The following is a 27,853-nucleotide window of genomic DNA, read 5'->3' as shown; positions in this document are numbered from 1 at the left end:
GAATGGTCTCTAAAAAATAGATATGAATGTTTACCCTGTTGTGTGTTGTACAAATGGAAGGATAAAATAAATATTTATACAATTCATATTTGGTGCAAAACAACAATACCTTATATAGATATACTGAGCAGTTTCAACAATTTCACACTCAATTCACAAATATCACAAAATTCATCTTATTATTATAACTCACCCTTACTGCTATGACATTTTAGCTAGAAACACTATCATCAGATTTCAAAAGTACTTATGAAATAGCACACTAAATTCTCTGTATTAAAATTGCATGGTAAAATTGGCGCCTTTCCTTCAGTATAATAAAAGAAAGATTCATGTTTGTGGGTAGAAGTGCAGTTTAATAAACTCATGAAAAATACTTTAGGAGAATATAATTTTGATATTGACATTGCATGAAATAAGTAAAATTATAAAAAATTTAAGCAGGATTTCTTCTTCTTCAGGATTGTTTCTGCCCAGCTGTCTGACTCAGGCACATACCGATGTATGGCAAGCAACAACCTGGGCCAGACCTTCATAGAGGTCAACATCACGGTCATAGGTGGGCATTACATGTGCTGGTATAGGAAAATACCGGTTTTGTTCTGGGTAAACTGGGCTTAATGCATGTGCATTAAGTGTTTTCCCAGGTTAGCCTGTGCAGTCCACATAGGCTAATGAGGGATGACACATTCCATTTTTATGTAATTTTTCATTTGCAAGAAATCACTTCAAAACAAAAATCCAGGTGGAAAGCGTTGTCCTTGATTATCCTGTGGGGACTGCACAGGCTTATCAGGGACAACACTTTTGGCACACGCATTAAGCCCAGTTTTCCCCCAAACAAGGCTAATATTACCATGTAAAAATAGTTTGAAGAGCATGGCTTGTATGAAAACCTGGGACAAACATTAATTGAGGTCTCCATCAGTGTTATAGGTGATTTAGGGTAATATAACCATGGGAACATAGTTTGAGGAGCATGGTTACAATAGAACCCTGGGTCAGACATTCATTGAGGTAACCGTCACTGTCATAAGAAGGCATAACATAATTATATAGGGTAATATTTCCATGGGAACAGAGTTTTCGGAACATGGTTACTATGGAAACCTGGGTCAGACATTCATTGAGGTAACCATTGCTGCCATAAGAAGGCATTTCATAATTATATAGGGTAATATTTCCATGGGAACATCGTTTGAGGAACATGGTAACTATGGAAACCTGGGTCAGACTTTTGAAAAGGTCACCGTCACAGTCATATAAAAGGTATGTTTTCAAGTGGTAGTTAATGATTATTTTAGCAATTACACTAGAAATACAGGGCTATATATAATCACAGGAGAAAGCGATTGTATTCGTACTACTGTGTTTTTTGTAGTGTCACATCTTTTGAAAGTTAGGTTAATCAAGTGATATTATTAAACTTCATGTTCATTTACTAAAAAGACATGTTGGAATTTTAGATCACTGCAAATTTAAAGTTAAAGTAATATTTGCGCCTAAATGCATGTGCATACAGTGTCATCGCAGATTAGCCTGTGAAGTCCAAACAGGCTAATCAGGAATGACAATATTCGTGTAGACTGGATTTTCGGTAAGAAGTGTCTTCCTTTAAACGAAAAATTAAATAAAAACGTAAATTGTTCTCAGATGAGCCCGTGCAGCATTTCACCAGCATGCATTAAGCCCTGTTTTACCAGAACGAGCCTCATTTTGTGTTCCATGTTTACTGCAGTGCACGGTTTGTGGTCAGAGTGGTCTCCCTGGGAAGCCTGTAGTCTCAGCTGTGGAGAGGGGATACAGCTGCGCCACAGGTCATGTGACAACCCAGAACCAGCCAATCAGGGACGAGCGTGTGTCGGGGAGCCAATAGAGTCCAGGCCATGTCTGAACAGGGGATGCCCAGGTTAATATGAATACAATGAGATACAAGGAAAGAATTGACAGATTTATGCAGTGAGCAAATCAGAACAGATCTGAAAGACCTACAACAGTCAGTTATGAGCTATAGATGTCAAGGTTCTTTTTTATACGCCCGTTTAAAAAAAAAAGGGGACGTAATATAGTTTCACCTTGGCGGCGGGCGAACGGGCGACGTCCACAGCAGTTTCCGCTCTCTAATTCAAATTGTTTTTATCCGATCTTCACCAAACTTGGTCAGAAGTTGTATCTAGACAATATCTAGGTCAAATTCGAATATGGGTCATGCTGGGTGAAAAACTAGGTCACAGGGTCACTTATATTATTAAGTGCATTTCAAGCATTTAGCATGGTGTCTGCTCTCTAATTGAAGTAGTTTTCATCCGATCTTCACCAAACTTGGTCAGAAGTTGTATCTAGACAATATTTAGGTCAAGTTTGAATATGGGTCATGACGGGTCAAAAACTAGGTCACAGGGTCACTTAAACCATTTCAAGCATTTAGCATGGTGTCCGCTCTCTAATTGAAGTAGTTTTCATCCGATCTTCACCAAATTTGGTCAGAAGTTGTGTCTAGACAATATCTACATGTAGGTCAATTTCAAATATGGGTCATGCCAGGTTAAAAACTAGGTCACGAGGTCACTTAGTGCATTTCAAGCATTTAGCATGGTGTCCGCTCTCTAATTGAAGTAGTTTTCATCAGATCTTCATCAACTTTGGTCAGAAGTTGTGTCTAGATGATATGTAGGTCAAGTTCAATTATGGGTCATGGTAAAGTTATAAAGTTGTCCAAAGCCTTAAAACGGGTGTATCTTGTGACAGTTTGGCACTCTTGTTTGCCTATAAGATTATATTTCATCAATAAAATGTTGCCTGTGTGTATTAATTTATGCAGTCCATACAAAATATAGAACAAGCCAGTTAAATGTGTATGATTTTATTGATTTTTTTTGGTTAATTTCTTTTAAATTAAGTATGTGCTGATAAAATGGTACTAATTGGTTTGAAACAACTGAAATCATATTGGATTCTATATTTTTGTCATTTAGTTGAGGCTGATGTAAATAAACATACACCTTTTTTTAATTTGATAGTTATAAAACGCCCTGAATTTGTTGGAAACAAATATATCTTAATTGGTTTTTATTTTTATTAGCTCATCTATTTAAAAAAAAAAATTATGAGCTATTGTCATCACCTTGGCGTCGGCGTCCGGTTAAGTTTTGCGTTTAGGTCCACTTTTCTCAGAAAGTATCAATGCTATTGCATTCAAACTTGGTACACTTTCTCACTATCATGAGGGGACTGGGCAGGCAAAGTTAGATAACTCTGGCGTGCATTTTGACTGAATTATGTGCCCTTTTTATACTTAGACAATTGAAAATTTTGGTTATGTTTTGTGTTTAGGTCCACTTTATTCCTACAGTATCAAAGCTATTGTTTTCATACTTGCAACACTTATTAACTATCGTAAGGGGACTGTGCAGGCAAAGTTATGTAACTCTGACTGGCATTTGGACGGAATTATGGGCCCTTTATACGTAGAAAATTGAAAGTTTGGTTAAGTTTTGTGTTTTGGTCCACTTTACCCCTAAAGTATCATAGATATTGCTTTCATACTTGGAACACTCGCAAACTATCATAAGGGTACAGTAAAAGGACAAGTTGCATAACTCTGGATGTCATTTTTACGGAATTATGGCCCTTTTTTGACTTAGTAACTTTGAATATATGGTTAAATTTTGTGTTTCGATCCACTTTACTTCTTAAGTATCAAGGCTATTGCTTTCAAACTTCAAATACTTTCATGCTATCATGAGGTTACTGTACCTGGCAAGTTGAATTTTACCTTGACCTTTGAATGACCTTGACTCTCAAGGTCAAATTATTAAATTTTTATAAAATTGCCATAACTTCTTAATTTATTATTAGATTTGATTGATACTTTGACAAAACTACTCTTACCTGACATACCACAATAGACTCCACCCAAACTATCGCCCGTGCCCCCCCCTGGAATCCCCCCCTCTTTTTATGTCCCCCACTATAGTAGTGGGGGACATATTGTTTTTGCCCTGTCTGTTGGTCTGTTTGTCTGTCTGTCTGTTTGCGCCAACTTTAACATTTTGCAATAACTTTTGCTATATTGAAGATAGCAACTTCATATTTGGCATGCATGTGTATCTCATGAAGCTGCACATTTTGAGTGGTGAAAGGTCAAGGTCAAGGTCATCCTTCAAGGTCAGAGGTCAAATATATGTGGCCAAAATCGCTCATTTGATGAATACTTTTGCAATATTGAAGATAGCAACTTGATATTTGGCATGCATGTGTATCTCATGGAGCTGCACATTTTGAGTGGTGAAAGGTCAAGGTCAAGGTCATCCTTCAAGGTCAGAGGTCAATTATATGTGGCCAAAATCGCTCATTTTATAAATACTTTTGCAATATTGAAGATAGCAACTTGATATTTGGCATGCAAGTGCATCTCATGGAGCTGCTCATTTTGAGTGGTGAAAGGTCAAGGTCAAGGTCATCCTTCAAGGTCAGAGGTCAAATATATGTGGCCCAAATCGCTTATTTTATGAATACTTTTGCAATATTGAAGATAGCAACTTGATATTTGGCATATTTTGTGTTTATGTTGGTTTGTATTGTGCTGTATTGTGCTGTTTTGTACTGTTTGGGCAATTGGTCACTTGCCTTAAATAAAGGACCAATTAATTGTTTTTAATGAAAATTCAATACTGCTCCAGCAGCTGGAGTTTCACTTCTTTATAATGCATGTGTATCTCATGGAGCTGCACATTTTGAGTGGTGAAAGGTCAAGGTCATCCTTCACAAGGTCAAGGTCATCTTGCAATGTCAAACATCATATAGGGGGACATTGGTGTTTCACAAACATATAGGGGGACATTGGTGTTTCACAAACACATCTTTTTTTTTTTTTTTTTTTTTTTTAAGATCATCTCACAAATGACCACCACACCCTCACACTATACCCCCCCCCCCCCCCCACCCCACCCCCTCCCCAAATTTATTTTTTAAACGGTTAAAAAAACCCTATTTATTTTGATTATTTTATGTTTGAAATACCATCCAACCATCGCACCCAAGAATCCCCCCACCACCCCCCCTCCCCCACCCGAATCCCCCCCCCCTAATTTTTTTTTTTTTTTAGATCATCTCACAAATTACCACCACACCCTCACACTATACCTCCCACCTCACCACCCCCCCCCCAATTAATTTTTTTGACACGGTTAAAAAACACAAATATTTATTATTATTATTTTATGTTTGAAATACTGTCCAACCATTGCACCCAAGAATCCCCACCCCCCCACCCCCCCACCCGCCCCCCCCACCGATTTTTTTCCCCTTTTTTTCGCAATTTTGGAAGATAATGCAATAAATGTCCACACCCCCACACAATGCACCCCTCTTCACTCCACCACTCCCTCCTTTGTGATTGAAAATGAGAGTCCCTTCACCTTTAAAAAGAAAATAGATGAGCGGTCTGCACCCGCAAGGCGGTGCTCTTGTTTATTTATGTTGTTATATTTTTGGCAATTTACCTAAATGTTAATGTCAGTATACTCATCTGTTCCTAGTGTCTGGCAACTGGGGCATATGGTTACCATGGGAACAGTGCAGCGTGACGTGCGGGCTCGGTCGTCGAACAAGACGCCGTCTGTGTAATAACCCTTGGCCTCAGTTAGGCGGGGCACCTTGTGAAGGGGAGGACTTGCAGACAGAGGTCTGTGACAGCGGCCATTGTGCAGGTATGTACAATGGAATATCTCGGTCATTATGTCAATTTGTCTTTTTGCTTAAAAAATATGAGATTGAGGAGCAAATTACTTCAATATTTATCAAGCAATACAACTGAAAATTTCATAAAATGTCACTTGGAGTGTTGGCATTACATAATGATTGCTTGGATCATCGAGCCTGATATACGCTTTAAATTTCATTAGTAAATTAACTTGAAAAAGTACACTCAAGACAAGGATATTCACTTCATTTCTTTGTGTTACTTTTTGAGGGCAATTACCTAGGCTTATAACTTTGACATGCTTAGAATTTAGCAGGATTATGTCCCTTTTTTGTTCTTAGAAAAAAGGTATAAGTTATGATATTATGTAAATCCTACAGGTATTCACTTAGTGTGCCAATATGTCCTCAAGGCCCTTACTTTGGCTCACTGACAGAATTTTTTTATATTTCTCTCAAATAGGAAAAATAGCTGAGATATAGTTTTGGGCTCTTGTTTTGCTTTTTACCCTAGAATTTTCTATGTATTTAGCGAACTCGTTAAGGGTGTTTATTTAAAACCCAATCTTTTAATTTTCACATGGTTATTCGAAAGAATGTGTTAAGTCGGTACAGGCTAATCAGAGACGACACTTTCCGCTTTTATGGAATTTCTTGTTTAAACAAAGTCCTTTCTGAACAAAAATCCAGTCTAGGCAGAGAGTGTCATCCCTGATGAGCCTGTGTAGACTACACAGGCTAATCTGTGAGGACACTTTAGACACATGCATTACACCCCGTTTTCTAAGAGCACGGTTCAAATACAAATACCCTTCTGCAGTTGCTGGCGACTGGGGTGGCTGGTCTCAATGGCAACCATGTTCTTCCACCTGCGGGGATGGTATCCAGGCACGCTCGCGCACCTGTAACTCCCCATCGCCTAGCAACGGGGGCAGGTTCTGTCGAGGTTCTGACACAGAGAGTCAGACGTGCAAGGTGGCCGAGTGTGCAGGTAACAAAATCTGTTATGGCATGGAGAAGTCTCAAAATTGCCAACAGTCCTTTTTACATAGTCTTGTTTGTCCGGGACAGATTGCACATATTAATTACATAGTCTTGTTTGTCCGGGACAGATTGCACATATTAATTGCATAGTCTTGTTTGTCCGGGACAGATTGCACATATTAATTGCATAGTCTTGTTTGTCCGGGACAGATTGCACATATTAATTGCATAGTCTTGTTTGTCCGGGACAGATTGCACATATTAATTGCATAGTCTTGTTTGTCCGGGACAGATTGCACATATTAATTGCATAGTCTTGTTTGTCCGGGACAGATTGCACATATTAATTGCATAGTCTTGTTTGTCCGGGACAGATTGCACATATTAATTGCATAGTCTTGTTTGTCCGGGACAGATTGCACATATTAATTGCATAGTCTTGTTTGTCCGGGACAGATTGCACATATTAATTGCATAGTCTTGTTTGTCCGGGACAGATTGCACATATTAATTGCATAGTCTTGTTTGTCCGGGACAGATTGCACATATTAATTGCATAGTCTTGTTTGTCCGGGACAGATTGCACATATTAATTGCATAGTCTTGTTTGTCCGGGACAGATTGCACATATTAATTGCATAGTCTTGTTTGTCTGGGACAGATTGCACATATTAATTGCATAGTCTTGTTTGTCTGGGACAGATTGCACATATTAATTGCATAGTCTTGTTTGTCTGGGACAGATTGCACATATTAATTGCATAGGCTTGCTTGTCCGGGACAGATTGCACATATTAATTGTTTAGTAATGTTTGTCCAGGAAGAATTGCGCATATTAATTGCATAGTCTTGTTTGTCCAGGACAGATTGCACATATTAATTGCATAGTCTTGTTTGTCCAGGACAGATTGCACATATTAATTGCATAGTCTTGTTTGTCCAGGACAGATTGCACATATTAATTGCATGGTCTTGTTTATCCAGGAAAGATTCCGCATATTAATTGCATAGTCTTGTTTATCTAGGAAAGATTCCGCATATTAATTGCATAGTAATGTTTGTCAAGGAAAGATTCCGCATATTAATTGCATAGTCTTGTTTATCTAGGAAAGATTCCGCATATTAATTGCATTGTAATGTTTGTCAAGGAAAGATTCCGCATATTAATTGCATAGTCTTGTTTATCTAGGAAAGATTCCGCATATTAATTGCATGGTCTTGTTTATCCAGGAAAGATTCCGCATATTAATTGCATAGTCTTGTTTATCTAGGAAAGATTCCGCATATTAATTGCATAGTAATGTTTGTCAAGGAAAGATTCCGCATATTAATTGCATAGTCTTGTTTATCTAGGAAAGATTCCGCATATTAATTGCATAGGCTTGCTTGTCCGCGACAGATTGCACATATTAATTGTTTAGTAATGTTTGTCCAGGAAGAATTGCGCATATTAATTGCATAGTCTTGTTTGTCCAGGACAGATTGCACATATTAATTGCATAGTCTTGTTTGTCCAGGACAGATTGCACATATTAATTGCATAGTCTTGTTTGTCCAGGACAGATTGCACATATTAATTGCATGGTCTTGTTTATCCAGGAAAGATTCCGCATATTAATTGCATAGTCTTGTTTATCTAGGAAAGATTCCGCATATTAATTGCATAGTAATGTTTGTCAAGGAAAGATTCCGCATATTAATTGCATAGTCTTGTTTATCTAGGAAAGATTCCGCATATTAATTGCATAGTAATGTTTGTCAAGGAAAGATTCCGCATATTAATTGCATAGTCTTGTTTATCTAGGAAAGATTCCGCATATTAATTGCATAGTAATGTTTGTCAAGGAAAGATTCCGCATATTAATTGCATAGTCTTGTTTATCTAGGAAAGATTCCGCATATTAATTGCATAGGCTTGCTTGTCCGGGACAGATTGCACATATTAATTGTTTAGTAATGTTTGTCCAGGAAGAATTGCGCATATTAATTGCATAGTCTTGTTTGTCCAGGACAGATTGCACATATTAATTGCATAGTCTTGTTTGTCCAGGACAGATTGCACATATTAATTGCATAGTCTTGTTTGTCCAGGACAGATTGCACATATTAATTGCATGGTCTTGTTTATCCAGGAAAGATTCCGCATATTAATTGCATAGTCTTGTTTATCTAGGAAAGATTCCGCATAATAATTGCATAGTAATGTTTGTCAAGGAAAGATTCCGCATATTAATTGCATAGTCTTGTTTATCTAGGAAAGATTCCTCATATTAATTGCATAGTCTTGTTTGTCAAGGAAAGATTCCGCATATTAATTGCATAGTCTTGTTTGTCAAGGAAAGATTCCGCATATTAATTGCCCTTAAAAGATGGCAGGTTTATGTCATGATTATGGTCTGATGTTGCTGAGAACAGTTAGATTTTAATACACATCATAATAAAAACTTTATTGTAATTTTGGCCATTCTTCAGTTTCATTCCTACATGTCTGCGATGAGCAAACTAGGGCTCTCTTGTTCAGATATTTTCTTTGTAAGCATACCTTTGGCATCATTTGTTTTAAATATACAGGTATAAACCTATCCTTTACCTTTCTTGTGTTACCTGACCCCTCATTTTTTCCTCTTAGTTGATGGTCAGTGGGGTAACTGGGGCTACTGGGCCCCGTGTTCTCTGTCCTGTGGGGGAGGGTCAAGGTCACGACAGCGGCTGTGTAACAACCCGCGTCCTGAGTACGGGGGCCAGACCTGCACAGGGTCTGGGAACGACACAATGGCTTGCAATAGTGAACCTTGTCCAGGTAACTTCATACCTTTTCTGCAGTTATTATACCCATTCTATTATGTTGTGGGTAATATATAGAATTCGCCACTGATTTATGTTCATCTGTCGTTAGATTGACGCACACTTCAAAGAAGTACTCTAACACTTTAAGGCACAACATTAAAACTTGCATGGATAGTTCCTTATGATGTTAAGTGGTGCATGTGGATATTTTATTATCCAATTTTAAAAATTACTGCAGTTATACCCTTTCTGTATTATATACACAAAGCTTTACTTAATTACATAATAAGGTCAATTCGCACAATTATTTTAGGAAACTTTGTTTAATGGCTTTTCCATCAGATCTCGTATAAAATCACAAGTTTCATTCGAAAATTGCACTGAAGAATAAGTGAATTAAAGTGCTTCCTAGGTGATATTTATTGTGATTGGCCCTGATGCATCTTGCAGTACATGGAGGATGGTCCCCATGGGGACAGTATGGGGAGTGTTCAGTCAGCTGTAACGGGGGTCTGAGACGTCGCTATCGCCAGTGTGACTCTCCATCGCCTAGCAATGATGGGCGCCCCTGTCCTGGCAGGTCTGATGAGGCGGAGACCTGCAACCAAGTACCCTGCCCTGGTGAGTGGCTTTTGAAATTTGTGTGAAAGTTTACAGTAGCCGATATATATCTTAAACATATTTAAGTCAATGTTCTGACTCAACTTTGAGCTTTTTTGTCAATATTTGGATCAGTTTGACAATCATTCTCAATTCAGTGATCACAGAAGTTTTTTGTTTGTTTTGAGTCAGTCTCAACCCTGGGTTTGAAGAGGAATATGTGGATATTGTCATAGCTGAGATTTGAGATTGTTTGAAAAGTGACCCACATTCTCAATACTCAACTGAGTGAAAACTCAAATCTAATTGTCTGAGTGGAGCTCAAAAATTGAGAATGTTTATAATACTGGAAAATTGGTCAAATTGTTTAGTTTGAATATGGTTCATGTGTAACCAAAAACTAGGTGACTATGTAAAATCGCAGAAAAATTACTAATGGTTTGGAAACCTTTTCAAAATGTTTATTTTGACAATATCTAGGCCAAGTCTAGTGTGCCAAAAACTAGGTCAGCAGGTCAAATATATTTTAAACTGTGTCACCACTCAAGACACCACATTACTTGTAATGTTTGAATCCTGTTGGTAGAAAACAAGCATAAGCACCAATTAAAGAACTTATTAATTGTATTCCCACCCATCCATTAATATTGCATATAGTTTATAGTCTTGTAATTATTGGGAAAAGTAAGCAACACCAATATGTGGCCATTCCTGTCCTCGTAGAAAGAACTTTTAGCGATAATGCAAGTTGGTCTTTATCAAAATGAAACATTTAAATACTCAAACAATTATATTCTTAAGTACATTAATTTTTTAGCTTTCACAGGCTAACGCAGCCATATTTGAGCAGCCCAACCAACTCAAAATGTTTCAACTTCATTTTCTTCAAATTTTATATGTGGTAATAATACTGGAATAAATGAAACATATTTATTTTGTTTATGCATTTGTTATGAATAAAGTAACTGCATGGATCACAAAAGGCAAATAGTGTCATTAAACTTTTTTATTAATAAAAAAAAATGATATAATAAGAAAATTAAACCTGACACATTGCATTTTAGTTGATTTTAAATTGATGCTATCTAAAGGAATGGTAAAAATAATTTTCTGATTGTAATTGTTATGATTCATTCTGAAGTAAATGTATCATTCAGACATTTCTTTTTAATAAGCTGTATTAAAGGAAGTTAAAAGCATATACAACTCCACCACAAACCTTCTTCCCACACAAATGTATATTGAAATTGTCTTAGGCAGTTGAGACTAAAAGTGAAGTTTTGAATAATGGGAGTTAGACTCAAGAATGTCTAATTATATTTCTATTAATATAATATAATATAATAATATATAATGGACAACATATAACTTTGAAATGGTCCTTTCATCTTATAGTTTAACAACATATATTTCTGTTTTCTTCTGCAAGATGTTCTGGTCATTTGTAACATTTGTCTTTGATGAACTTGGCCTTTTGGTACCTCTGCTCCTGTTTGAATCAGTTTTAGATAACCATTGCACATTTTCTTCTTGCCCACTTTGTATGGCTTTGTCCGAAAAAAGTATAACTTTTCTATTTAATTCGTTTGGTTCCTTGGTATCGGTTATTTCTAATGTATCTGATTCCTTTCTGGTTTTCTTGTTGGCCCCATTTTCCTGCCTTGTTTCCCCTCTGTTAGCAACATCTACATTTCTCGTAAAGGACTTTGTGTCTTGAAGAACAGTTTTGTTGCTGTCACTTGGTCGCTCTGTAATAACTCTTTGTTCAATATGGCTCTCAAACTGTGCATAGTCTATCTTAGCTATATTCTTATCCTTATAGATGATATATGCTAGAGTCATTAGGCAAGGAAACAGAAATATGGCGCCAGCCATGATTCCTATCACCATTTTAAGGTCACTGACCTTGACTTTTTTGCAAGCTTCCTGCAGAACCTCAGTGTGGTTAAGCAGCTGTTGGATGCAGATGGTGCCAGTGCCTTTCAGCTCGTTACTTATCGTCATTTTGCGTTCTTGACTTTGAATAACTGATGAAGTGTAGAGCGTCTGATCGTGATCATTGTAGAGTATGGTCTTGAATCCATAGATGTTTTGAACTGTTGTATTCACTGTCCATGACATTTCAATGTTATCGTTGGTGACCTCAACTTCTAAATTTAGCTGACCAATAGGACCACATTTTCCTGGATAAGGACTGACCAATAGAAGCAGTCCAAGAACATTTGCAGCCCACCCCATTCCCTGCAATAAACAATACAAATCATTAATTTAAAAGCTGGACAAAGGGAAATGACAATTTGTTTCTGTCTTATACCAAAGGACCAAAATTTGGTCTTATGCCATATGTGGCCAGCATAGCTTAAGACTAGGCTTTGCATTTGCGCAGTCTGGTCTGGGGCTACGCCGTCTGCTTAAAAAAACATGCAGCGTTTAATGGTCTTTTAAGTGGATAGCAGCTCCACAGCAGACTACCCAGATGCACAGGCTGGTCTGGAGCTAAGATGACAACAAATGGCATAAGACCCATTTTTGCATGGCGTGGGTCATATGTCCTGCACTTATTCGCTATAAAAATTGTTTGTTTACCCCGCTTATCTTATAAGCCATCTAAGCCATTGTATAAAGTAGCCCACATAGCACAATCTCTTACTAGGGTTTCCAAAATAACAGCTAGCCAAGAAATATAATTTTATATTACTTTAAATTGATGACTTTTATTGAAAATAATAATACATAGATTGCTGAACTCTGCAACAGTTTTGTATTATCTATATGTTATGTATTTATATTTCAATATGAATCAGGGTTGATGTCTCTGAATTCAAAGAGAATATAATGACTATCTGGTATTTAACTTTTTGAAAGAACAGAGTACTTTAAGATAAATATATATATGATCTATTTGTATTGTCATACATGAATTATTTGTATAATTTTAACAATTATTTAAACATACCTGTATCTCTTAGGATATGAGGATATGTTAAGAATATGCCAAAATTATCAACAGAAAATAGTTGAAGTATAACAGCTTAATATAAACAAATTTTCTGCATAGTTGAAGACAACTGACTTTGGTAGTTTGTTATCAGGCTTTGCACTAAAATACAAGAGTAGGGCAGAGTGAAAAACGTTAGGGCAGTGTGCAATGTTTGTTTGTTTGGGTGGATTTCAGAACACGCCACATCAAGGTCACAGGTTACAGGTTTGAGTGGCTGGTTTTTATCTGACCCAGATTTATTTATCTTTTGCATTGGTTTGATTTACATTTAAAGTACTTACACTGTTGATTTCACTGGTGATTAACATTTGCAAAAAAAAATAGTGCTGAAAATCACAGTAAAAAAGAACTCTGTTTGACGGTATAAATCTTCCATACTCGACATACCCCTAAGTGCCACTTACACAACAAACTGGTAAAATCATTTGTTTGCCAGTATGGAGCAATCCAGATAAGTAGTATAACATACTTTGCCATCTAATGTGTGCATCCATGCATCCATGTAGAATGTTCACCTAATATTTTATGCCTAAATGGAGGAAAAACTGCTTTCTAATAACAAAAAAAGAGCAAACTGTTCCCAAAATTAGACTCCATATTGGTATTGTTAAATCAATTTACCAGGTCACTGAAACACTGTTTGAAATATATATATAGTTCTTATGATCATGAGCATAGGTTTCATGAAACTAATATGTTGGCATATTTTTATAAAGTTCTCTTGAGAATACAGGTGGTCCTGTTAAGGGTACTTCTTGTCAGTCTGTACTTTTCCCATGGTCTGCAGTGGGGTCCCCTTGATATCTGAAGCATGGACACATTTAAAATCTTCATTATCAAAGTCACTGTCAAAATACTAGGTTTAACACAACTCTTCTGTTAAAAAACAAGGTGGACTGCGCAGGCTGATCTGGGATGACACTTTACGCACGTGCATTAAACTACACACTTTACCCACATGCATTAAATCCCACACTTTACGCACATGCATTAAACCCCACACTTTACGCACATGCATTAAGCCCCACACTTGACGCACATGCATTAAGCCCCACACTTTACGCACAGGCATTAAATCCCACACTTAACGCATATGAATTAAACCCCACACTTTACGCATATGAATTAAACCCCACACTTTACGCACATGCATTAAGCCCCACACTTTACGCACAAGCATTAAATCCCACACTTAATGCATATGAATTAAACCCCACACTTTACGCATATGCATTAAACCACACACTTAACGCACATGAATTAAACCCCACACTTTACGCACAAGCATTAAACCCCACACTTTACGCACAAGCATTAAACCCCACACTTAACGCACATGAATTAAACCCCACACTTAACGCACATGAATTAAACCCCACACTTTATGCACAAGCATTAAACCCCACACTTTACGCATATGAATTAAACCCCACACTTTACGCACAACAATTAAACCCCGCACTTTACGCACAAGCATTAAACCCCACACTTTACGCACAAGCATTAAACCACACACTTAAAGCACAAGCATTAAACCACACAGTTTATGCAGATGCATTAAACCCCACACTTTACGCACATGCATTAAAACCCACACTTTACGCACATGCACTAAACCCCACACATAACGCACATGCATTAAACCCCACACTTTACGCACAAGCATTAAACCCCACACTTTACGCACAAGCATTTTACCCCACACTTAACGCACATGAATTAAACCCCACACTTAACGCACATGAATTAAACCCCACACTTTACGCACAAGCATTAAACCCCACACTTTACGCACAAGCATTAAACCCCACACTTTAAGCACAGGCATTAAACCCCAAACTTTATGCACAAGCATTAAACCCCACACTTTACGCACATGCATTAAACCCCACACTTTACGCACATGCATTAAACCCCACGCTTTACGCACATGCATTAAACCCCACACTTTACGCACAAGCATTAAACCCCACACTTAAAGCACAAGCATTAAACCACACAGTTTATGCACATGCATTAAACCCCACACTTTACGCACATGCATTAAACCCCACACTTTACGCACATGCACTAAACCCCACACTTAACGCACATGCATTAAACCCCACACTTTACGCACAAGCATTAAACCCCACACTTAACGCACATGAATTAAACCCCACACTTAACGCACATGAATTAAACCCCACACTTTACGCACATGCATTAAACCCCACACTTTACGCACAAGCATTAAACCCCACACTTTACGCACAAGCATCAAACCCCACACTTTACGCACATGCATTAAACCCTACACTTTACGCACAAGCATTAAATCCCACACTTAACGCATATGAATTAAACCCCACACTTTACGCACAAGCATTAAACCCCACACTTTACGCACAAGTATTAAACCCCACACTTTACGCACAAGCATTAAACACCACACTTTAAGCACAAGCATTAAACCCCACACTTTACGCACATGCATTTAACCCCACACTTAACGCACATGCATTAAACCCCTCACTTTACGCACATGCATTAAACCCCACACTTTACGCACATGCATTAAACCCCACGCTTTACGCACATGCATTAAACCCCACACTTTACGCACAAGCATTAAATCCCACACTTAACGCATATGAATTAAACCCCGCACTTTACGCACATGCATTAAACCCCACACTTATCGCACATGCATTAAACCCCACACTTTACGCACATGCATTAAACCCCACACTTTAGGCACATGCATTTAACCCCACACTTAACGCATATGAATTAAACCCCACACTTTACGCATATGCACTAAACCCCACACTTAACGCACATGCATTAAACCGCACACTTTACGCACATGCATTAAACCCCACACATAACGCACATGCATTAAACCCCACACTTTACGCACATTCATTAAACCCCACGCTTTACGCACATGCATTAAACCCCACACTTAACGCACATGAATTAAACCCCACACTTAACGCACATGAATTAAACCCCACACTTTACACACAAGCATTAAACCCCACACTTTAAATATATGAATTAAACCCCACACTTTACGCACAAGCATTAAACCCCACACTTTATGCACAAACATTAAACCCCACACTTTAAGCACAAGCATTAAACCCCACACTTTACGCACAAGCATTAAACCCCACACTTTACGCACATGCATTGAACCCCACACTTTACGCACATGCATTAAACCCCACACTTTACGCACAAGCATTAAATCCCACACTTAACGCATTTGAATTAAACCCCACACTTTAACGCATATGAATTAAACCCCACACTTTACGCATATGAATTAAACCCCACACTTTACGCACAACCATTAAATCCCGCACTTTACGCACAAGCATTAAAGCCCACACTTTACGCACAAGCATTAAACCCCACACTTTAAGCACAAGCATTTAACCCCACACTTTACGCACATGCATTAAACCCCACACTTTACGCACATGCATTAACCCCCACACTTTACGCACATGCATTAAACCCCACACATAACGCACATGCATTAAACCCCACACTTTACGCACATGCATTAAACCTTACACTTTACGCACATGCATTAAACCCCACACTTTACGCACAAGCATTTAATCTTACACTTAACGCATATGAATTAAACCCCACACTTTACGCACATGCATTACACCCCACACTTAACGCACATGCATTAAACCCCATACTTTACGCACAAGCATTAAATCCCACACTTAACGCATATGAATTAAACCCCGCACTTTACTCGCATGCGTTAAACCCCACGCTTTATGCACAAGCATTAAACCCCACACTTTACACACATGCATTAAACCCCACACTTTACGCACATGCATTAAACCCCACACTTTACGCACAAGCATTAAACCCCACACTTTACGCACATGCATTAAACCCAACACTACGCACATGCATTAAACCCCACACTTTATGCACAAGCATTAAATCCCACACTTAACGCATATGAATTAAACCCCACACTTTACGCACATGCATTAAACCCCACACTTTACGCCCATGCTTTAAACCCCATTTTCCCAGAGCGAGATTCATATCTTTAGTATCAGATACTGTAGATTCTGTTCTAAATTGTTCTCCTAGTAACAGTAACTATTTTTGGATTAGTTGATGGCAGGTGGTCCATCTGGTCTGACTGGAGCAAATGCTCACGTACTTGTGACGCAGGAAGGAAAACTAGGTCAAGGTCATGTGAAGGTCGTCAAAATGGCGGACTGGATTGCCACGGTGAAAGGGAGCAAATCATGGATTGCTTCATCACATCTTGTTACAGTGCGTATTTTATTTTTTCAAATGGACCATAATTAAGATTGATAAATTTCCATGTGGTAAGTTATGACAAATTTTGTATTAAAGCCTTTGTCTAAAATTAGAAATTTTTATGTGGAGTACCTTTTTACGGAGTTGATAATTGAAACATTTTGGAAAAAATCAACTTACGATCGTAGCTTGATTGTGTCCAAATTTGTAATAGAAATAATTTCAAATATGACTTTGTTAATGACTAGTTCAGTGTTTTTTAAGCCCCTGAAGGGAGGCGGATAGTTTCTGGACCGTCCACAACTGAATTTCGCACTTATTGACTTCTTCTCTTAAACCCAACCAGTTTTTATGGGATTGTCCCCAAACTTTCTAAGAATGAATGTTAGCATAAAAAGGAGGCAAAGATTAATAACCAGCCTTATCCCTTTGGTACTTTTGAAAAAGGGCCGTTGAATTATTGCCTTTGGTTATTTTTTGTACAAAAGTTTTGTCTGTAGCATATCTCAAAACTTAAAACACATATTATCTTGATAGGTAAAGTAGATTTCATTAAGGCCCAATAAGGGATGTGCAGTGCAAAGGAACCATAACTATTGCTTTCCTGTTCTTAAAGTTATTGCCCATTGTTAATTTTTTTAGCTCGAAGAAAACCCGAGCTATTGTCATAGCCAGCTCGTCGTGTCGTCCGCCGTTTGCGTCATGCTAAAACCTAAACATTTTGTTAAGGCTTTGAACATTGGCTCTAAAATCAAATTGCTTCCACCTACAACTTTGAAACTTCATACATGTATGTAGATGCACCTTGATCAGTTCTACACGCCACACCCATTTTTGGGTCACTAGGTCAAAGGTTAAGGTCACTGTGACCTTTAAAAAAAAAATTCTGACAAGCTTTCATTTATTCAAAACTGCACCCACAGCCGAGCTTGGCGGTGCTCTTGTTTACTTAAATTTTGTCCGAAGCATGTCTCAAAAACCTAAAAGAGATATCCACTTTTAACTTAATAGTTATAGATAGTATGAAGAGAATATGCATTGAACAAGAATATTAACCCTAATGCTCTGCAAATTTAAGAATTATTGCTTTTAAAAAATAACTTAAATTTTGAGCAGAGCATTTCTTGAAAACTAAGAGGTATACACTTTAAGTTTGATAGGTAGGTATATCTCATTTATTAATTGCAGTACTCTAGTCTAACTAACTCTTGTTCCCTTATTTTGAGAGTTATTGCTCTTTGTACATTTTTGTACTTAATTTCTTTAAATATAAATTCACATGATAACCTCCCAACACTCTTCTTTTTGTCCAGTTTAATTCGGGGTGGGGGGGGGGGATGGGCATCTGTGTTTGCTGGACTCATTATTCTCAAAGCCAAAATGGAATTCTTCTGATCACAAGTGGGGCACCATATTTTTTACAATATCTTTATTGAGATTTTCACAACTTTACCCCTCACTTAAATCAAATTGGTATGTTGAAATTAGCTGACTTTGTACCCTGCATTAATATATTTTATGTCATGCTTTCAAAGATATTTTAGAGATATATAGGCGAGCTTTTACCACTTGCTTGATCTCAGCAAGCAATGAGATGAATATTTGGACTTGCTCTCTAAACTTTATAATTTACTTATTCCAGTAGCTGTACTATTAAAAGTGAAATATTGTACAGCCTGACATTGTTATAGGTAATGAATTGTTACATGTTCTGACTGTTGAACTTCAGAAATCCCCATACTTGGAGAGGGAAGTTTGATAGGCAGCATTAACAGCGTTGAAATCAGCGGTGCGCGACTGACCGCCCACATGGTTCCGTTGCCGGGCAACACTGCCACCCTTGTGAATGTCACTGTGGAGGGAATACCATCAGAACTAGGTACAGCTGTTAGCTTGCGGGGGAATATTGCAAGTTCAATCTGATTAAAATCACATATTAACCCTTTCAGTGCTGGAACCGAATTTTGAAGGCCTTTGCAAACAGTTTGGATCCAGATGAGACGCCACAGAACGTGGCGTCTCATCAGGATCCAAACTGTTTGCTTTTCTGATAGTATTCCTTGAAATAAATCGAAGAAAATGCTAATTTTAGAAATTCAGCAGACAACATTTTAGCACATGACAAATTTCCCAGCATGCAAAGGGTTAAAATGTTCTACATATGAGCCTTGCTTTGGGAAAATGGGGCTTAATGCATGTGCATAAAATGTCATCCGATGTCAGCCTGTGCAGTCTTCACAGGCTTATCAAGGACAACACTCTCCATCTTAATAGAATTTTTGCTTAGAAGAGACTTTGTTTAAATGAAAAATGCCAGAAAAGCGGAAAGTGTTGTCCCTGATAAGCATGTGCAGACTGCACAGGCTAATCTGGGACTACACTTTATGCACATGCATTTAGCCCTGGTTTCTCAGAACGTGACTCTTATTTACATCTGAGGACATTTTTGGCATGCCAGCTCAGTTGGTACAGCGCTGGACTACAATATTAAAGATTGCAATTATGGCATTTCTAAGAAAAACTATCATTAATATTTTCCAAGAAAAAGTCTTTCTTATATTTGCCAGCTGCTTAGTTTCATCAAATCATGACCCTGGGGTCGAAACTGGCGCCACCCAGAGTGTAAGAATTACCAATAAAAACAATCTTTTCATCTTAAACCACAAGGCCCAAACGTTTAATAATTGCTGTAGCATTTTATTGTGTTTTTCTTTAATAAAATAAAGCATCAAATTTTTATTTATTATAATATGCTACATATATTTCTAAATGCTGGGTCAGGGGGTAGTCCTCAGTACTGTGGCAATTTGTAGTTATTTCCAGTTCCACATTTCCGGCATCTCCTGCCAATTCTGAGTCCGCTCTACTGGAGCACTGCAACTGAGATGGACGGAGCGTCCAATGGTTACAAACTGACCAAGGGAGAGTTTGCAAGGGAGGTCCAGGTCCAGTATACCACTGGTAAGATTTCATAGGACTGTCAGTCTTCACAGGTAAGAAAGGGAGAATTCATAGGATTGTAAGATTCTCAAGAGATTTGCAATAATTAATATTGCGATTTAATAGTATTGTGAGAATCGCGCCACAGGTAAGATATGGAAATGTCATAGGATTGTGAGATTCTCAACGGAGCCTCCAATGACTACACTCTGACCAAGAGGGAGTTTGCATGGGAGGTACAGGTCCAGTATACCAAAGGTAAGACAGGATCATTTCATAGGATTGTGAGATACAACGAATAATAAAGGGTGATTTCATAACATTGTGAGATTCTAACCATAGGTAAGATAGGGGTATTTCATAGGATTGTGAGATACATTAGGAAATATAGGGTTATTTCATAAGATTGTGAGATTCTTACCATAGGTAAGATAGGGGGATTGTATACCCTTGTCAAAAAAGTGGGAATAACCCGGTTTTAATCCGTGTTAAAACCGTGTTAAACCCTGCGGTATTGGCACCGGGTTAAAGCGTGTCTTTTAAACACACTTTTTGCTTACCGACTTGGTTTTTTGTAGGTAAAACCTGGATTTCACTATCATAAACCAACACGCTTATACCTTCTTATACCAACTTAAACCAACTAAAACTAACTTAAACCAACTTAAGTGGGTTAAAAGTGAGTGTGCTTTCCTTCTTTAATTGTTGGCTTTTAAACCTGCTTCTACACATCAAGTCGGTTTTTCCTGTTCTTAAGCGAGTTAAAAGTGGGTTTTTGTTTGAGCGTTAAGTGAGCTAAATGTGTGCTTTTCACAGATTAAGCGCAGTTTAAACTTACTTTAAAACCGTCTTATACCAACTTAAACCAACTTAAGTTGGTTAAAGTGAGTGTATTTTCCTTCTTTATGTTGGCTTTTAAACCCGCTTCTTCATATCAAGTCGGTTTTTCCTGTTCTTAAGCGAGTTAAAAGTGGGGTTTTGTTTGAGTGTTAAGTGAGCTAAATGTGTGCTTTTCTCAGATTAAACGCAGTTAAAATACGCTTTAAACCGCGTTTTTCCAACTTGGTTAAAAGTAAGTGTGTTTTCCTTCTTTATTTTGGATATACACCCGCTTCTACACATCAAGACGGTTTTTCCTGTTCTTAAGCGAGTTAAAAGTGGGTTTTTGTTTGAGCATTAAGTGAGCGAAATGTGTGCTTTTCACAGATTAAACGCAGTTAAAACTAGCTTTAAAACCTGTTAAATGCTCAGTAAAAACCAACTTTTCACCCACTTGAAAACTGAAAAACTTTTTTATGATAAGAACAAAAATATCATAAATTAAATTCTATTTACTGTTTTAAACGATAAAACATAAAATTTTACATATATATCCATATACACAGCATGATAAAACTATTTTGACAGACATGGCATTGTTATAATAAAATATAATAGTGTTATAACATAACATTGAACACAAAGAAAGAACTGAAAAAAGGAAGATTGTATGGAATAAGTACAAACAAGAGATGTGTTTATCAGAAACACAATGCCCCCTACTGCGCCGTTTTGAAATAAAATTTCTATTTATCATTTGGCAGGTATAAAAATTATCTCTCTTTAAAGCTTATTACTTCCATTGGATTTTGACCTCTGACCTTGAAGGATGACCTTGACCCTGCACCACTCAAAATGTGCAGCTCAATGAGATACACATGCATGCTAAATATCAAGTTGCTTTCTTCAATATTGCAAAAGTTATGACCAATGCTAAAGTTTTCGGACGGATAGACAGACAGACGGACAGTTATATGAGACCCTACCGGGAGCATAAAAATAAGTTAATGTTGTTGAAACAGGTGCAAATCAATATAACAAAGTTAAAACAATGGTTAAATAATCATTTTAACAGCACATTTTATTTACAAAGACTTCAGTCTACTTGTGCATCAGCCGCAGACGCCTTAAACAACCTCTCATCTTTTCTTCAACATCAACCAGAGGCTTGTCAAAGGTTTTGGCTATGACATCTGAAAAAATATAATAGACTATTCATTTTAAAAAACATGCCAAAAAAACAAAATCTGTTCTTAAATAGAAAATACTCTAGCCAGAAAAAGAGGTTAAATATTTGCATATTAAGGAAGTCAACACAAATGAGTTTAGAACTGATTGTCCTGGAGACAGTGACTAGAGACACAGACAATGTTATTCAATCCCTGTCTTCATGAATTAAAAAAAACTATTGTTAACTGTCACTTGGATAATAAAAACTCCCCCTTTTCACAAATGATGTAATATAATGATCATTTATGCGACTGTAAACAGTAAGTGATCTGAAAAATATTTGTAGGTTGTGTATTGAATTTCTATACGGATAACTGGTACTTCAAATTTGTATGATGAAGAAAAAGTACCAATGATTGCATTTCTCTCAGCAGCGGGGAGGCATGGTCTTGGTGACCCCGTTGTAGTTGTTGCTCCCTTCATGGAACAAGTCACAAGCTGGTGGGGAGTGAATAGTCGGCACATGGCCTGTGCGATGGCCTTCACCTCCCTGGTTTCATGCTGGATTTCAGCTTTAATGATACTCTGGAACCAAAAAAAGAAAAGGAGTTTTGACAAAATATTTACAATTGGTAATTTTCCAAAGCTTGTAATTTACTTTCATCACATTTCAAACTCTAAAAATAATTGTCACATTTGTCAGAATTATAACGCTTTTAAAATGCAATAACCAGTTTTACCTCTCAACAAATCCAGCTTTCTTGTTCAATGACAGGGCGAGGTTTGCCCACTTCAGTTCCCCTCAAGTTGGCCAGCTCGTGCAGGGTAAAAGCCTGGTGTAAAAGTCCATACATCAGGTAGTATGATTACCCCTTTTGCTCTTGGGGCAAGAGTTTAACCTTCAAAATTAAAATATAAAAGTTCTCATTAAATATGAGGGAAAGAAATCTGTTCAGTAATAACCAGAAATATCTATCAATAACAATAAAGATGACAATAATCATAAAACACAACCACAATAATTTACTGTACACAGCATTTACACTTTGTCATGTGTATGTTTATCTATTTTGCTTCAAAATGTGTTGTTTTTCCTTTAAATTGCAATTCATTAACTTATCAATTTACATTTCCCAGTGACAATACATAAATATAATAATGATCATAATTAATTCAATAAACTAAATAAAAAAGTTTGAAGAAATGACAATACAAACCTGTTAAAACTGTTCTTCAGTATTCCAAAAAAAACACAGTTGAACCTCTTTTCCAACAAACTTATTGTTGATTTCCAAATTGTAGTAAAAAACACATTGTTTTCATCACACAATACTTTATGCTGACAGTATTTCAATACATTTTACAGAACAATTATAAGTCTTAATGTTAATTATATTTAGCTCAATATTCAATTGCTAAAACCAGCTTGTTTTTCAAAAGTTGTTGTTTTCAAATAATTTCCTGTGCAAAAATTTGAACCAATCAAAAGTCTTATACCTCATTCCAGCCTTATGTCTGTGCAACCCCTATCAGTAGCCTTATCTTAGATAATCAGTACCCTGTTTAGCTCTGAATGCCTGACATATTGTTATCTGTTTATTGTTAGTGGTGTGAAAAGGGGTGTTTTTAGGTAGTCTTGTTATTTTGTTGACTGTTTATGTAACACAGGTCATGTTTGGCAACTTATTATTTTATTGCAAATTAAGAAAATGGATATGATGGTATCATATGAAAATATCAAAATCTTGCATAACTTATATACACAAATAAATAGATTATTTCCAAAAAAATGTTTCCAATACCATAATTATTTAAATAGGCAGATTTAACAAGTAAATACTGTTTTAAACAAATATAAACAATCATATAAGATTGTTTTAAAATTAAAAAAAAAAAATAATTTTAAGACATAAAACAATCATAAGATATTGTTAATAATAAAAACAAATATAAAGAAAAAAAACAAAGTGAAACACAAACTCTTTCATTTTCAGGTATAAAACAAAGTTTGATCATTATTATAGTTTTTGGCAGTGATACTTGTTGTCCATCTGTGAACCTGTGATGTTCTGAAAGAGCCATTTTCATCCAATATTCACTAAAAAATTATGGGGAGCACACACATGTACAATAGGGACAATGGCAAACAAGCTGTAAAAAAGCCCCTTTACAATTGACTTGTATTATATATGGCTATAAACATGAAAAAAAGACCTAGTTGAAGAATTATTGTTTTATTGATGAGTATTATTTTTTCAATGTGTGTTAAAGTGAGTTTTTTAGCCTGGTTTCAGCTCTCAAATTATTTACAAAAAGACCAATTTAAACTCACTTAAACCCACTTCTGTTTAAAAAAAGACCAACTTCTGTTGTAAAAGACTCGCTTATAAAACAAAAAGACACACTTAAACACACATAAACCAACTCATAAATAAAAAGGCTCACTTTTGACACACAAAAAACCGACTCCTTACAGAAAAAAACTCGCTTAAACACACATCTTCGTAAAATAACCAACTTTAAACTCAGTTAAGCACAGTTTAGCGCACATAAAACTCGCTTTTAATAGCAAAAACCAACTTTTGCTGAGAAAAACTCAGAAAAAACACAGTTTTATGTTGGTTTAAGCGTGTTTTGGTATGAAAGTGGGTTATTTTTTTGACAAGGGTAGGATTGTGAGATACAACAGTTAAGATAGAGAGGTTTGGAATTTTCTCAAGAGATTTGCTGTTACTAATATTTAATAGGGAAAATTTTAATGGTATTGTAAGATTTCAAAGAGATTTGTAAATATGTTATAATTATGTAAAAGGGTCAGTTGCATCGAATTGAGATTTTTTAGACATTATCTAAAAATGCCTTGATATTAAAATTGTTTTTCAGGTGAAATTCTGCGTGTTTCCCAGTATGGTAAAGGGGTCGATGCCAAGGGCGTATTGCATGTGGATCTCGTAGTGAGAGGGGAGGTGCCAGAGATAGAGGCAAGCAGACTGGTCAAGATGACACCGTTCTGGGAGGATTACACCCAAACTGGACCAGGTTAATTCTTATATTCTAGAAAAAAAAGTTTGAAAGTGGTTATCGCCCCCTTAGTGCAAAAAAGGTACCATGTGGCATTGAAATAAGGAGGCACATGGTACCTTCTTGCTCTAATGGGGGATATATTCTAGTCACTCTCTTGCTTGGTTTGTTGGTCAGCCATAAAATGTTATATTTATGGAGCAGACTTCATGTACTTCCACATTTATGAGGTTATGAAATTGAAATTTCAAGTGTATCATCACCATGAAATGTAGATGTGCAAAATACAGCTTTCATGCCGAATGATACACACATTCTTGAGTTATGTACCCTTGAATTCCGTCATTTCAATGCCATTAGCATGAAATGTTATAAGTATATGGAGCCAACTGATATCACATTTCTCAAGGGATTACATTTAAATTTGAAATATGTCATCTCTATGAAGTGTACATGTGCAAGAGACTGTTTATAACATAATTTCTTTATGTTGTTTTTGAATTTTTTGATGTGCCAATTAGTTTACAATTTAATAAGGAATATCCATGTTGCAGGTACAATCCATGCGGACTCGACCAGCCTTTTCCAGGTGGACGGGTTTGTTCTTCCATATGCGTGGAACCACAGCATCAGCTACAGCTCCAGGAATTCTAGAATGCCGTTCCTCATGGAGAAATTGCATGCGCGAAACATTGATGTGATCGTTGAACCCGAAAAGAATATTGTCCAGTTCCGGTTAGAAGTGAGCATTTCTCCAGGTAATGTGTGGTCTTTTTGACCTGTTGAGAAAATAGCAAATATCTTCACAATATTTTTGAAACCTGCAATTTAGGTAGCATTTCTCTCAATAATGTTTTTTATGCCCCCGATAGGGTGGCATATAGCATTTGAACTGTGAGTCTGTCTGTCTGTCAGTCTGTGCGTCCATTGGAAAACTTTAACATTGGCCATAACTTTTGCAATATTGAAGACAGCAACTTGACATTTGGCATGCATGTGTAACTCATGGAGCTGCACATTTTGAGTGGTGAAAGGTCAAGGTCATCCTTCAAGGTCAACGGTAAAAAAAATAATCAAAGCGGCACGGTAGGTGGCATTATGTCAGCTGGTAGTGCACTGGACTTCAATTCTGAGGATCAATGATTCGATTCCTTGCCAGGCCACATAACTTCTGGCGGTTTTGGTCATGACATTATTTCTACGCCCATTCTTCCCCTATTGTAACTCAAGTAGAGAGCAGTTGTTAGTTACTGATATGAGTATGCACACTTAGGGCTGGAAAACCAGTCATCCAAGAAATTGTAAGTGGTTTAGGTCATGGCCTTGATATGACTGAAATACTGCTGAAGTCAATGGCAAATAATCCACACAAACTAGAGAAATCAATTTCAGATATGTGCATTGAAAACTGGTAAAAGGCTCAGTTTGCCCAGGAAAAGAGTTATAATTCTTAAACTGCCACAAGCACCATTAAAAGGACTAAAACTCCTATCAAACAAACATATGTTTAGGAGAGTTGGTGTATTTGTTAATGCCCTTAGCCTATTAGGATTTTTAGCTCACCTGTCACCAAGTGACAAGGTGAGCTTATGTGATCATCTGATGTCCATCGGGGGTACATGGGTCCGTCCGTCAACAATTTGTTTGTGTAGACAGTGGAGGTCAAAGTTTTCATCCAATCTTTATGAAATTTGTTCAGAATGTTTATCTTGATGAAATCTGGGTTGGGATTGTATTTGGGTCATCTGGGGTAAAAAAAACTAGGTCACTAGGTCAAATCATAGAAAAACATTGTGTAGACAATAGAGGTCACAGTTTCCATCAGATCTTTATGAAATTTTGTCAGAATGTTTATCTTGATGAAATCTGGATTGGGATTGTATTTGGGTGATCTGGGGTCAGAAACTAGGTCACTAGGTCAAATCATAGAAAAACCTTGTGTAGACAACAGAGGTCATAGTTTTCATCTGATCCTAATGAAATATGGTCAGAATGTTTATCTTGATAATATCTTATTTTGGATCGTTTATGGGTCATCTGGGGACAAATATTAGGTCACCGGGCCAATTCTAGTAAAAACCTTGTGTAGATTAAAGAGGTCACAGTTTTCATCATGTCTTAACGAAATTTTGTCAGAATGTATTAATTGGTGAAATCTGGCTTGGGATTGTATATGGGTCATCTGAGGTCATAAAGTTGGTCAAATCATAGTAAAACTTCTTGTAGACGATAGAGGTCACAGTTTATCAGATCTTTATGAAATTTAGTCAGAATGTTTATCTTGATTGTATTATACCAGTTTTCCTCAGATGAGCGATCTAAGGTCATCTTGTTTTTTTAGCTATGGTCCTGAAATTTGGCCCATTGTACTTCATGATATAGCTAGCCATAGTCTGATAGAATTTAAGTTGATGTACGTAGCAAGGTTAGTGAGGTGAGCGATTCAGGGCCATCATGGCCCTCTTGTTTTTAGCTTGACTATTTAATATGAAATATATATAGTGGAGCTATCCTACTCACCCCGGTGTCGGC

At 37.0% G+C, this 27,853-nt stretch overlaps 2 protein-coding genes and 1 long non-coding RNA gene across 3 annotated transcripts in view; 1 reads left to right on the top strand and 2 right to left on the bottom strand.

Moving 5' to 3' along the window:
• The window catches only part of LOC127839462 (hemicentin-1-like), a 178,954-nt gene that overhangs the window by 132,202 nt on the left and 18,899 nt on the right, over positions 1–27,853 (top strand). The window contains exons 59-69 of the mRNA XM_052367842.1: positions 462–559; positions 1,739–1,909; positions 5,541–5,711; positions 6,524–6,694; positions 9,317–9,487; positions 9,925–10,095; positions 17,219–17,383; positions 19,101–19,250; positions 20,195–20,332; positions 25,184–25,339; positions 25,876–26,079. Coding sequence (XP_052223802.1) covers positions 462–559; positions 1,739–1,909; positions 5,541–5,711; positions 6,524–6,694; positions 9,317–9,487; positions 9,925–10,095; positions 17,219–17,383; positions 19,101–19,250; positions 20,195–20,332; positions 25,184–25,339; positions 25,876–26,079 — 1,766 coding nt within the window. The remainder of the gene's footprint in view (positions 1–461; positions 560–1,738; positions 1,910–5,540; positions 5,712–6,523; positions 6,695–9,316; positions 9,488–9,924; positions 10,096–17,218; positions 17,384–19,100; positions 19,251–20,194; positions 20,333–25,183; positions 25,340–25,875; positions 26,080–27,853) is intronic.
• Positions 11,066–13,174, bottom strand: LOC127839466 (uncharacterized). The gene is made up of 2 exons (XM_052367864.1): positions 13,031–13,174; positions 11,066–12,315 (listed from the first exon to the last, which is right to left on the bottom strand). Exon 2 carries the CDS (start codon positions 12,310–12,312, stop codon positions 11,464–11,466), a length of 849 nt encoding a protein of 282 aa, XP_052223824.1. The 5' UTR covers positions 12,313–12,315; positions 13,031–13,174; the 3' UTR covers positions 11,066–11,463.
• LOC127839473 (uncharacterized) lies at positions 21,586–23,331 on the bottom strand. Its single transcript, XR_008030358.1, has 3 exons — positions 23,041–23,331; positions 22,711–22,885; positions 21,586–22,323 (listed from the first exon to the last, which is right to left on the bottom strand). It is a non-coding gene; the product is annotated as an uncharacterized LOC127839473 (long non-coding RNA).

The sequence above is a fragment of the Dreissena polymorpha genome, chromosome 7, assembly GCF_020536995.1.
Source record: "Dreissena polymorpha isolate Duluth1 chromosome 7, UMN_Dpol_1.0, whole genome shotgun sequence".
Taxonomy (NCBI): Eukaryota; Metazoa; Mollusca; class Bivalvia; order Myida; family Dreissenidae; genus Dreissena; species Dreissena polymorpha.
This window is presented reverse-complemented; position numbering and strand designations above follow the sequence as displayed.